General features: G+C 44.9%; 1 protein-coding gene across 1 annotated transcript in view; it reads left to right on the top strand.

The window, feature by feature from the left end:
• The window catches only part of LOC120059549 (laminin subunit alpha-5-like), a 316,678-nt gene that overhangs the window by 258,282 nt on the left and 45,410 nt on the right, over positions 1 to 12,986 (top strand). Inside the window, 11 exon segments of the mRNA XM_039008682.1 lie at positions 1,977 to 2,107; positions 2,522 to 2,602; positions 2,799 to 3,013; positions 3,609 to 3,709; positions 6,272 to 6,458; positions 6,812 to 6,952; positions 7,246 to 7,397; positions 7,511 to 7,621; positions 7,903 to 8,014; positions 11,173 to 11,346; positions 12,164 to 12,360. Of these exon segments, the coding sequence (XP_038864610.1) occupies positions 1,977 to 2,107; positions 2,522 to 2,602; positions 2,799 to 3,013; positions 3,609 to 3,709; positions 6,272 to 6,458; positions 6,812 to 6,952; positions 7,246 to 7,397; positions 7,511 to 7,621; positions 7,903 to 8,014; positions 11,173 to 11,346; positions 12,164 to 12,360 (1,602 nt within the window).

The raw sequence follows: 12,986 nt of genomic DNA, 5'->3' as shown, positions 1-12,986 counted from the left end.
TGTAGTCAGTACTATAACTGTAGTCAGTACTATAACTCCACTATAACTGTAGTCAGTACTATAACACCACTATAACTGTAGTCAGTACTGTAACTGTAGTCAGTACTATAACTGTAGTCAGTCAGTACTATAACACCACTATAACTGTAGTCAGTACTATAACTGTAGTCAGTACTATAACTGTAGTCAGTACTATAACACCACTATAACTGTAGTCAGTACTATAACTGTAGTCAGTACTATAACTGTAGTCAGTACTATAACTCCACTATAACTGTAGTCAGTACTATAACACCACTAGAACTGTAGTCAGTACTATAACACCACTAGAACTGTAGTCAGTACTATAACACCACTTTAACTGTAGTCAGTACTATAACTGTAGTCAGTACTATAACTGTAGACAGTACTATAACACCACTATAACTGTAGTCATTACTATAACTGTAGTCGGTACTATAACTGTAGTCAGTACTATAACACCACTATAACTGTAGTCAGTACTATAACTGTAGTCAGTACTATAACACCACTATAACTGTAGTCATTACTATAACTGTAGTCGGTACTATAACTGTAGTCAGTACTATAACACCACTATAACTGTAGTCAGTACTATAACTGTAGTCAGTACTATAACTGTAGTCAGTACTATAACACCACTATAACTGTAGTCAGTACTATAACTGTAGTCAGTACTATAACACCACTATAACTGTAGTCAGTACTATAACACCACTATAACTGTAGTCAGTACTATAACTGTAGTCAGTACTCTAACTGTAGTCAGTACTATAACACCACTATAACTGTAGTCAGTACTATAACTGTAGTCAGTACTATAACACCACTATAACTGTAGTCGGTACTATAACACCACTATAACTGTAGTCAGTACTATAACTGTAGGCAGTACTATATCACCACTATAACTGTAGTCAGTACTATAACTGTAGTCAGTACTATAACACCACTATAACTGTAGTCAGTACTATAACTGTAGTCAGTACTATAACACCACTATAACTGTAGTCAGTACTATAACTGTAGTCAGTACTATAACACCACTATAACTGTAGTCAGTACTATAACTGTAGTCAGTACTACAACACCACTATAACTGTAGTCAGTACTATAACTGTAGTCAGTACTATAACTGTAGTCAGTACTATAACTGTAGTCATGCTATAACAACACTTTAACTGTAGTCAGGACTATAACACCACTATAACTGTAGTCAGTACTATAACTGTAGTCAGCACTATAACTGTAGTCAGTACTATAACTGTAGTCAGCACTATAACTGTAGTCAGTACTATAACTGTAGTCAGTTCTATAACACCACTATAACTGTAGTCAGTACTATAACTGTAGTCAGTACTATAACTGTAGTCAGTACTATAACTCCACTATAACTGTAGTCAGTACTATAACACCACTATAACTGTAGTCAGTACTGTAACTGTAGTCAGTACTATAACTGTAGTCAGTCAGTACTATAACACCACTATAACTGTAGTCAGTACTATAACTGTAGTCAGTACTATAACTGTAGTCAGTACTATAACACCACTATAACTGTAGTCAGTACTATAACTGTAGTCAGTACTATAACTGTAGTCAGTACTATAACTCCACTATAACTGTAGTCAGTACTATAACACCACTAGAACTGTAGTCAGTACTATAACACCACTAGAACTGTAGTCAGTACTATAACACCACTTTAACTGTAGTCAGTACTATAACTGTAGTCAGTACTATAACTGTAGTCAGTACTATAACACCACTATAGCCTCTGGGAACATCATCATGGCTGACAGACTGTTTTAAATACTGCCTCTGGGAACTGAAATTGGGATGTTCTCCAAGTTTATGACTCAAAGAATCATTCATATATTACCAAACAAATCATTGTGTTTTAATGTCTGTGTTTTGTTAGGTTAGGTGTATCATGTATATGTTGTTTCTCTCAGAACTGTCAACACAACAGGGCTGGAGACCACTGTGAGAAATGTCAAGGTGGTTTCCATGGTAACAACTCTTTAGATGGACAAACCCTCTCCTGTGACACCTGCCCCTGTCCTCTGCAGGTGTTTTCCAACAAGTCAGTAACCTCTCCTTTCCTCTCCTCTCCTCTCCTCTTTTCTACCACTGTCCTCTGCAGGTGTCCTCCAACAAGTCAGTAACCTCTCCTTTCCTCTCCTCTCCTCTCCTCTTTTCTACCCCTGTCCTCTGCAGGTGTCCTCCAACAAGTCAGTAACCTCTCATTTCCTCTCCTCTTTTCTACCCCTGTCCTCTGCAGGTGTCCTCCAACAAGTCAGTAATCTCTCCTTTCCTCTCCTCTCCTCCTCTTTTCTACCCCTGTCCTCTGCAGGTGGCCTTCAACAAGTCAGTAACCTCTCCTTCCCTCTCCTCTCATAGATCCTCTCTTTGCTCAGCTGTTACGTATTGTAGAAACTGTAGATTGTTTTTGTCTCTGACTACACCTCCTGGCTGCTACCTCTTCTCTCCTGTGTAGTTTTGCAGTGGGCTGTGTGGAGAAACTCAACAGGATGCAGTGTCTGTGTATCCCTGGCTACGCTGGGCCCCAGTGTCAAAGGTCAGTAGTCCATTCAATGATGAAATCAGCTTCACTATATAACAATCTTGCCATGTGTACACACGTTGAACCAACAGTGAAGAGAGCAGTTTATGAAAAAAAGTCTCATACTTCATTTGTTTGATGACCTTAACAAACACACCTGTGTCCAATTCACGCGCTGACTCCTCCTCCTCCTGTCTCTACCCTCCTTCAGGTGTGCTCCCGGTTTCTACGGCAACCCCATGGTTATTGGCAGCGCGTGCCAGCCCTGCCATTGCCATGGCAACACGGACCCCAACATGCTGTTCAGCGACTGTGACGGGCTGACGGGCGAGTGTCACAGCTGCATGCACAACACCGCCGGGACGCACTGCGAGATCTGTGGCCCTGGTTTCCACGGTGACGCCGTCACTGCCAAGAACTGCACCAGTAAGACCAACCGGCCCGGTCGGACGATACACACACACACACACACACACACACACACACACACACACACACACACACACACACTTGAGCACACGGATGTGCATATGCAAACACACACATACATACACACACACACACACACACACACACACACACACACACACACACACACACACACACTTGAGCACACACTTGAGCACACAGATGTGCATATGCAAACACACACACACACACACACACACACACACACACACACACACACACTTGAGCACACGGATGTGCATATGCAAACACACACACACACACACACATACACACACAGGTCTGTACGTTTTTAATGCACGTTCAAACACACATACACACACACACATCCATACCATCTCTAGCCTAATCTCAGTTTACATAGCCTCTCACTTCCACCAAATGTATTTCTCTTTAATCCAGGAAGTCTCAAAAAACTAGTTATGTTTTCACCACAAGGTCTTAACCTCATACTAATAACTTGTTAGGATTAACAAATCACTTCCTCTGCGTGAGACGGTTTCCAGTCAGTAGTCTCTGCAATTATCTCCCCGTCTCTCTCTTATTTACCCAGGATGCAACTGCTCTCCCTGTGGCACAGCTTCGTGTGACCGTCACACAGGACAATGTCAATGTAAACAAGGTGTGACCGGACCACACTGTGACCGCTGCCAGGTACGTACTGAACTCAGTTATCATCAGAGACCGTGACCCCTGCCAGGTACGTACTGAACTCAGTTATCATCAGAGACCGTGACCCCTGTCAGGTACGTACTGAACTCAGTTATCATCAGAGACCGTGACCCCTGTCAGGTACGTACTGAACTCAGTTATCATCAGAGACCGTGACCCCTGTCAGGTACGTACTGAACTCAGTTATCATCAGAGACCGTGACCCCTGTCAGGTACGTACTGAACTCAGTTATCATCAGAGACCGTGACCCCTGCCAGGTACGTACTGAACTCAGTTATCATCAGAGACCGTGACCCCTGTCAGGTACGTACTGAACTCAGTTATCATCAGAGACCGTGACCCCTGCCAGGTACGTACTGAACTCAGTTATCATCAGAGACCGTGACCCCTGCCAGGTATGTACTGAACTCAGTTATCATCAGAGACCGTGACCCCTGTCAGGTACGTACTGAACTCAGTTATCATCAGAGACCGTGACCCCTGCCAGGTACGTACTGAACTCAGTTATCATCAGAGACTGTGACCCCTGCCAGGTACATACTGAACTCAGTTATCATCAGAGACCGTGACCCCTGTCAGGTACGTACTGAACTCAGTTATCATCAGAGACCGTGACCCCTGTCAGGTACATACTGAACTCAGTTATCATCAGAGACCGTGACCCCTGCCAGGTACATACTGAACTCAGTTATCATCAGAGACCGTGACCCCTGTCAGGTACGTACTGAACTCAGTTATCATCAGAGACCGTGACCCCTGCCAGGTACGTACTGAACTCAGTTATCATCAGAGACCGTGACCCCTGTCAGGTACGTACTGAACTCAGTTATCATCAGAGACCGTGACCCCTGCCAGGTAAGTACTGAACTCAGTTATCATCAGAGACCGTGACCCCTGTCAGGTACGTACTGAACTCAGTTATCATCAGAGACCGTGACCCCTGTCAGGTACATACTGAACTCAGTTATCATCAGAGACCGTGACCCCTGCCAGGTACGTACTGAACTCAGTTATCATCAGAGACCGTGACCCCTGTCAGGTACGTACTGAACTCAGTTATCATCAGAGACCGTGACCCCTGTCAGGTACGTACTGAACTCAGTTATCATCAGAGACCGTGACCCCTGTCAGGTACGTACTGAACTCAGTTATCATCAGAGACCGTGACCCCTGTCAGGTACGTACTGAACTCAGTTATCATCAGAGACCGTGACCCCTGTCAGGTACGTACTAAACTCAGTTATCATCAGAGACCGTGACCCCTGTCAGGTACGTACTGAACTCAGTTATCATCAGAGACCGTGACCCCTGTCAGGTACGTACTAAACTCAGTTATCATCAGAGACCGTGACCCCTGTCAGGTACGTACTGAACTCAGTTATCATCAGAGACCGTGACCCCTGCCAGGTACGTACTGAACTCAGTTATCATCAGAGACCGTGACCCCTGTCAGGTACGTACTGAACTCAGTTATCATCAGAGACCGTGACCCCTGTCAGGTACGTACTGAACTCAGTTATCATCAGAGACCGTGACCCCTGCCAGGTACGTACTGAACTCAGTTATCATCAGAGACCGTGACCCCTGTCAGGTACGTACTGAACTCAGTTATCATCAGAGACCGTGACCCCTGTCAGGTACGTACTAAACTCAGTTATCATCAGAGACCGTGACCCCTGTCAGGTACGTACTGAACTCAGTTATCATCAGAGACCGTGACCCCTGTCAGGTACGTACTAAACTCAGTTATCATCAGAGACCGTGACCCCTGTCGGGTACGTACTGAACTCAGTTATCATCAGAGACCGTGACCCCTGTCAGGTACGTACTGAACTCAGTTATCATCAGAGACCGTGACCCCTGTCAGGTACGTACTGAACTCAGTTATCATCAGAGACCGTGACCCCTGTCAGGTACGTACTAAACTCAGTTATCATCAGAGACCGTGACCCCTGTCAGGTACGTACTGAACTCAGTTATCATCAGAGACCGTGACCCCTGCCAGGTACGTACTGAACTCAGTTATCATCAGAGACCGTGACCCCTGTCAGGTACGTACTGAACTCAGTTATCATCAGAGACCGTGACCCCTGTCAGGTACATACTGAACTTCATGTCTATCTAACCTCACAGTACTGACTTGGTCCAAACACCCTCAGTACTTTTAGTTTAGACTACTTATATCATTACACTCACCTGACTGTCCTTCAGTCAATCAAGTCATTCACAGTAGCTGACTGTCGTTCAGTCAAGGTCTTGGCCTGCTGTCTATGTCCTCTCCTCATTGGGCTCCCGAGTGGCGCAGCGGTCTAAGGCACTGCCGTCACAGTGTTTGGGGCATCACTACAGACCCTGGTTCGATTCCAAGTTGTATCACAACTGGCCGTGATTGGTAGTCCCATAGGGCCGCGCACAATTGGCCCAGCGTCGTTCGGGTTAGGCCGGGGGGGTTGGCCGCCATTGTAAATAAGAATTTGTTCTTAACTGACTTGCCCAGTTAAATAAAGGTTCAATAAAAACAATTGTTTGTGTTTTTCCAACAGGACGGTGCGTTTGGCTATGATTCGTGCTCCGGGTGTCGTCGGTGTGACTGTGACGCGGCGGCGGCGGCCCAGGTCCAACCGTGTGACCCCAGGAGCGGGTCGTGTGCCTGCCAACCAGGGATCAGTGGACCTAACTGTCGCCAGTGTGCCCCTGGGTACTGGGACTACAGCCCCGAGGGATGCAGGAGTGAGTTAAACCACAGAGAGAAGATGGTGATAATGCCAACAGACGGGAACTCTGGCTGACTAACAGCGGACATATACCCTGCTCCCACCCCCCCCAATGAACATTTATCATTGTTACAGTTGTAAATATGCATATATTATTATTTTATTATTATTAGTTTCAATAGTTTGTTTTCGTCTGCACCTTCAATGGATTGTTGATGGCTAACTAAATTTGTATGTTTTTTTTTCTCCAATATTTACTAAGTTTTAAAAAGAAAGATTAAAAAAAAAAGGTATTGCTTCTCTTGCTGTTCCCCGTGGTCCTCTAACAGATAGTTAGAATGACTTCTGTTTTCTTCCCCGTGTGTTCAGAGTGTCAGTGTAAGCACGGCCGCTGTGACCCTCGAACAGGGGAGTGTCACTGTGGAGAAGGCCTAACAGGCAAACAGTGTGACAGCTGTTCCCATAGATACAGTGTTCCTGTACAACACGGACATGATATGACCTGTGAACGTGAGTAGTGACCTAGACAACGGGGGGGGGGGGGGGACTAAGGAGAGGCTGAAATGAGCTGCTGGTATCTGAAAAATATCAGATTATAGCTTCCTGAAGACGTTAAGGGAGGACATTTTGACGTTTCAGCAGCGACCTGCAAACACAGTGCTATGATATGGACGTGATAAGAGTGTGTGTGTGTGTGTGTGTGTGTGTGTGTGTGTGTGTGTGTGTGTGTGTGTGTGTGTGTGTGTGTGTGTGTGTGTGTGTGTGTGTGTGTGATGATGTGTGTCTTGTCTGTGTCCTTGCAGCATGTGACAGCTGTGTTGTAGTCCTGTTGAAGGATCTGGACGGTATGAATGACAACTTTGGCTCAGTGGCTCATCAGCTGATCAACATGGGCGTCTCCTCTATCCCCTGGGCTCGGCTAAACAACCTCAGCAGATCCGTGAACGATATCGCTGTGAGTACATAAACACTGAATACTCACACTCTTCACAAAGCAACACCCTATTTCTACTTCTTCTAACTCCTTCTCCGGGCAGTGTACTCACCGACAGTACCTCTGTTACCCAGAATGCCTTAGAGAACTACAGCAATACTCTGGATGAGAGCAGTAATAGAGTGGACATGTTGGAGGGAGAGTTCATCAACATCAATTCAGACATCAATGACCTGGAGGGGAAGGTGGTGACCATTTCTCTAAGTTTTCTCTCTCTGTCTCTCTGTCTCTCTGTCTCTCTGTCTCTCTGTCTCTCTGTCTCTCTGTCTCTCTGTCTCTCTGTCTCTCTCTCTCTCTCAAAACATATGCATTCATTTTCAATTCCTTATTTGTTACAGTCAACTACTCCAAAACTACTGTTCAGTAATTCACGCAGTGGTGTATCCGCCCAGTATAAGTTAGGCACTAAGGTTGACTGTAACATCCAACAGTATGTTGAATTGATGTAATGTCGTCCTCCGGCCAGGTGGGGGCGACAGCAGACAAAGCAAACACTCTGGAGGACAGCGGCACTAACACCCATCAGAGAGCCCAGGACCTGCTCTCACACATCAAGAGCATCATGGGAGATGTGAAAGGTAGGTGTATAGAGCTCACCAGCTAGTCGTCCTAATCCCCAAACCGACCTAAGTGAAAAATCTGTCCATGTGCCTTTGAGCAAAGGGCTCTTAACCCCGTTTGATCAGGATAAGAGCGTCTGGTCAATGTCAAATGTGTTTGTTTTGTATTACATAAACGCTTTAAAATTCCCAAAAAGTGACGTTAGCTGATGATGATGTCATAGAACAAACCATATAAGATCTCCTAAAATCAACTAAGATCACCTAAGATCACCTAAGATCACCTAAGATCACCTAAGATCACCTAAGATCACCTAAGATCACCTAAGATCACCTAAAATCAACTAAGATCACCTAAGATCAACTAAGATCAACTAAGATCACCTAAGATCAACTAAGATCACCTAAGATCACCTAAGATCACCTAAGATCACCTAAGATCACCTAAGATCACCTAAGATCACCTAAGATCACCTAAAATCACCACAGACCTTATTTTCTGCGTTTATCCAAAAACCACATTCATTTCGCCATGGGCTTTGAGCATGGCGAAAAGACGCCTTTACTATTGCTCTCTGTAGACATTAATGTATAGAGAACCTCTCTTAAAGGCCTCTAAGAATTGTCCCTCCCTGTGAAACATCTACGGCCCTGGAGCCATCACCTGAGCTCATATTGTACATCTGAATCGTCTGATGTCTTATTTGGTTGTTATGAAGTGTATCCATTAAACACAAGGACTGATTGTTACTCTACAGATGTATATATTTGGTTGATCAGAGTTGTCTCATCCATCCCTCATTAGGTTGGGTAGTAACGGATTACATGTAATGGGATTACGTAATCCCATTACAAAAATCACCCCAGATTTTGGGGGATTTAATCTTTATTTAACTTGGCAAGTCAGTTAAGAACAAATTCTTATTTTACAATGACGGCCAAACCCGGACGCCGCCCTATGGGACTCCCAATCACGGCCGGATGTGATACAGCCTCGATTCAAACCAGGGACTGTAGTGACGCCTCTTGCAGTGAGATGCAGTGCCTTAGACCGCCCCTGCGCCACTCACTATGATTACTTTGGAAAAGTAAGTTACAGTAGTTACAGTAACAATCTCAAAAACAGCTGATTACGTTCCTATTTTTGATTTTTTTTAAATTGCCTAGTAGTCGAACCCCAAATTCAAGACAATCATCATAATATCTGGAATCGTGCATTCCTGCTTGAACACTAGAATAAACAATGTATTTATTGATTCATACCGTTTTTGTACTTTATCATTTGTTCTATAGCGTGACCCCCACGGTGTGGAGCAACCAAATCATGGGCTGGTGCCACCCACTGAACGTGTTATTACGGAGCCCTGTGACTCTTACACATAGAATATAACGTGTTTATTACAGAGCCCTGTGACTCTTACACATAGAATATAACGTGTTATTTCGGAGCCCTGTGACTCTTACACATAGAATATAACGTGTTATTATGGAGCCCTGTGACTTTTACACATAGAATATAAGGTGTTATTATGGAGCCCTGTGACTCTTACACATAGAATATAACGTGTTATTATGGAGCCCTGTGACTTTTACACATAGAATATAACGTGTTATTATGGAGCCCTGTGACTCTTACACATAGAATATAACGTGTTATTATGGAGCCCTGTGACTTTTACACATAGAATATAACGTGTTTATTACGGAGCCCTGTGACTCTTACACATAGAATATAACGTGTTATTACGGAGCCCTGTGACTCTTACACATAGAATATAACGTGTTTATTACGGAGCCCTGTGACTCTTACACATAGAATATAACGTGTTTATTACGGAGCCCTGTGACTCTTACACATAGAATATAACGTGTTTATTACGGAGCCCTGTGACTCTTACACATAGAATATAACGTGTTATTATGGAGCCCTGTGACTCTTACACATAGAATATAACGTGTTATTACGGAGCCCTGTGACTCTTACACATAGAATATAACGTGTTATTATGGAGCCCTGTGACTCTTACACATAGAATATAACGTGTTTATTACGGAGCCCTGTGACTCTTACACATAGAATATAACGTGTTATTATGGAGCCCTGTGACTCTTACACATAGAATATAACGTGTTTATTACGGAGCCCTGTGACTCTTACACATAGAATATAACGTGTTATTATGGAGCCCTGTGACTCTTACACATAGAATATACAGACCTAATGTTGCAGTAGAACCATACGGGTCTGAATCAGACTATATATATAATATATATATATATATATAGACCATACAACAGAAACTGAGTGACATAGACTGACCAGGTGAATCCAGGTGAAAGCTATGATCCCTTATTGATGTCACTTGTTAAATCCACTTCAATCAGTGTAGATGAAGGGGGAGGAGACAGGTTAAATAAGGAATTTTTAAGCCTTGAGACATGGATTGTGTATGTGTGCCATTCAGAGGGTGAACGGGCAAAACAAAATATTGAAGTGCCTTTTAACGGGGTAGTAGGTGCCAGACGCACCGGTTTGTGTGAAGAACTGCAACCCTGCTGGGTTTTTCACGCTCAACAGTTTCCAGTGTGTATCAAGAATGGTCCACCACCCAAAGGACATCCAGCCAACTTGACACAACTGTGGGAAGCATTGGATTGGAGTCAACATGGGCCATCATTCCTGTGGAACGCTTTCCACACCTTGTATTCCATTCCCCAACGAACTGATGCTGTTCCGGTGGCATAAGGGAGTGCAACTCAGTATCAGAAAGGTGTTCCTAATGTTTTTTACACTCCGTGTCTATAATATAGATGTTGTCTTTCTCTCTTACTCGCTCTCTCTCGCTCTCTCTCGCTCTCTCTCTCGCTCTCTCTCTCTCTCTCGCTCTCGCTCTCTCTCTCGCTCTCTCTCTCGCTCTCTCTCTCGCTCTCTCTCTCGCTCTCTCTCTCGCTCTCTCTCTCTCTCTCTCTCTCTCTCTCTCTCTCTCTCTCTCTCGCTCTCGCGCTCTCTCGCTCTCGCGCTCTCTCGCTCTCGCTCTCTCTCGCTCTCTCTCGCTCTCTCTCGCTCTCTCTCGCTCTCTCTCGCTCTCTCTCGCTCTCTCTCGCTCTCTCTCACTCTCTCTCACTCTCTCTCACTCTCTCTCACTCTCTCTCTTTCGCTCTCTCTGCCTATCCAGACCTCATGCTGCAGGCAAAACGTACGGGTCTGAAGGAGACTAAAGTGGAGCAGGAGGAGGAAGACCTCTCTGAGAAGATACAGCAGGTGGAGGCCATGCTGAGAGAGATGAGATTCAAGAGCTGTGTCGGCCAGAAGAAGATAGCCGACAGAGAGCTGTCCGAGGCTGAGAAACGTCAGTCATACTCTTAGAAATAGAATTACTAGAGCGGGAATCTCTATTCAAAGTCAATGATCTCTGATAGGTGGTCATTTTGAGTGTACCTATCCATAACCAGGAAGTGTACCTATCCATAACCAGGAAGTGCACCTATCCATAACCAGGAAGTGCACCTATCCATAACCAGGAAGTGCACCTATCCATAACTAGGAAGTGCACCTATCCATAACCAGGAAGTGTACCTATCCATAACCAGGAAGTGCACCTATCCATAACCAGGAAGTGCACCTATCCATAACCAGGAAGTGCACCTATCCATAACCAGGAAGTGTACCTATCCATAACCAGGAAGTGCACCTATCCATAACCAGGAAGTGCACCTATCCATAACCAGGAAGTGCACCTATCCATAACCAGGAAGTGCACCTATCCATAACTAGGAAGTGCACCTATCCATAACCAGGAAGTGTACCTATCCATAACCAGGAAGTGCACCTATCCATAACCAGGAAGTCCTATGTTTTTTCGTATGGAGGGTGTGACGCAATTGTGGAGCCTCTGGAGGCATGCAGAGGCCAAAATCAAGCTCCTTACCGCATCGCCCGTGCGCCTCTCAAACTTCAGCTATATTGGTTGACAGTAGGTGGGGGGGGGGGGGGGAGGTAAATGCCGTACGACCACTTCAGACGTCGGATTGACCACACAAATCCTTTTAGTCACACATCTGTCCATACGAGACATATTGCTGTAGTGTTTTGTATTCAGGACGTTAGGAGGAGACCTTCTGATTGTAAAACTAAAGGTGTGTTTCTCTCTCTCTCTCTCTCTCTAGTGCTGGAGAAGGTGAAAGACCAGCTGGTGAGTCGTGTGGTGGAGAACGAGGGCTTGGACAAGAACATCAGGGAGCGTCTGGAGAAGTTCCATGACCAGCTGATGGACCTGAGGGACGCTCTGAACCAGGCAGTTTACAACACGGCCGTCGCCTCCGATTCTAACGCTGTTAATGAGAAGAGGCTGGAGGACTGCCAGGTAACACAGACATGCAGAGATGTACACACACACACACACACACACACACACACACACACACACACACACACACACGTGTTTTTCTATCCGTGTTAGATCCTCACTTTCCTAGTGTACACACACAAACTGAAAGACACACACATAGTGTGAACACACACACATACACACACTCACACACACACACACAGAAAGACACACACACACACACACACACACAGAAAGAGACACACACAGACACACTGAAAGACACATGTACACTGCATGCAGTGAACACACACACACACACACACACACACACACACACACACACACACACACACACACACACACTCACTGAAAGACACACACACATACTGAAAGACACATACACAGAAATACACACCCACCCACACACACACACACACACACACACTGAAAGACACACACACACACACACTGAAAGACACACACACTGAAAGACACACACACACACACACTGAAGACACGCACACACACACACACTGAAAGACACACACACTGAAAGGCACACCCACACACACACACACACACACACTGAAAGACACACACACACACACACACACACACACTGAAAGACACACACTGAAAGACACACACACACACACACT

The sequence above is a fragment of the Salvelinus namaycush genome, chromosome 14, assembly GCF_016432855.1.
Source record: "Salvelinus namaycush isolate Seneca chromosome 14, SaNama_1.0, whole genome shotgun sequence".
In the NCBI taxonomy this organism is placed as follows: domain Eukaryota; kingdom Metazoa; phylum Chordata; class Actinopteri; order Salmoniformes; family Salmonidae; genus Salvelinus; species Salvelinus namaycush.
The sequence above is the reverse complement of the archived record's forward strand: the minus strand, read 5'-3'. Positions and strand labels throughout refer to the sequence as shown.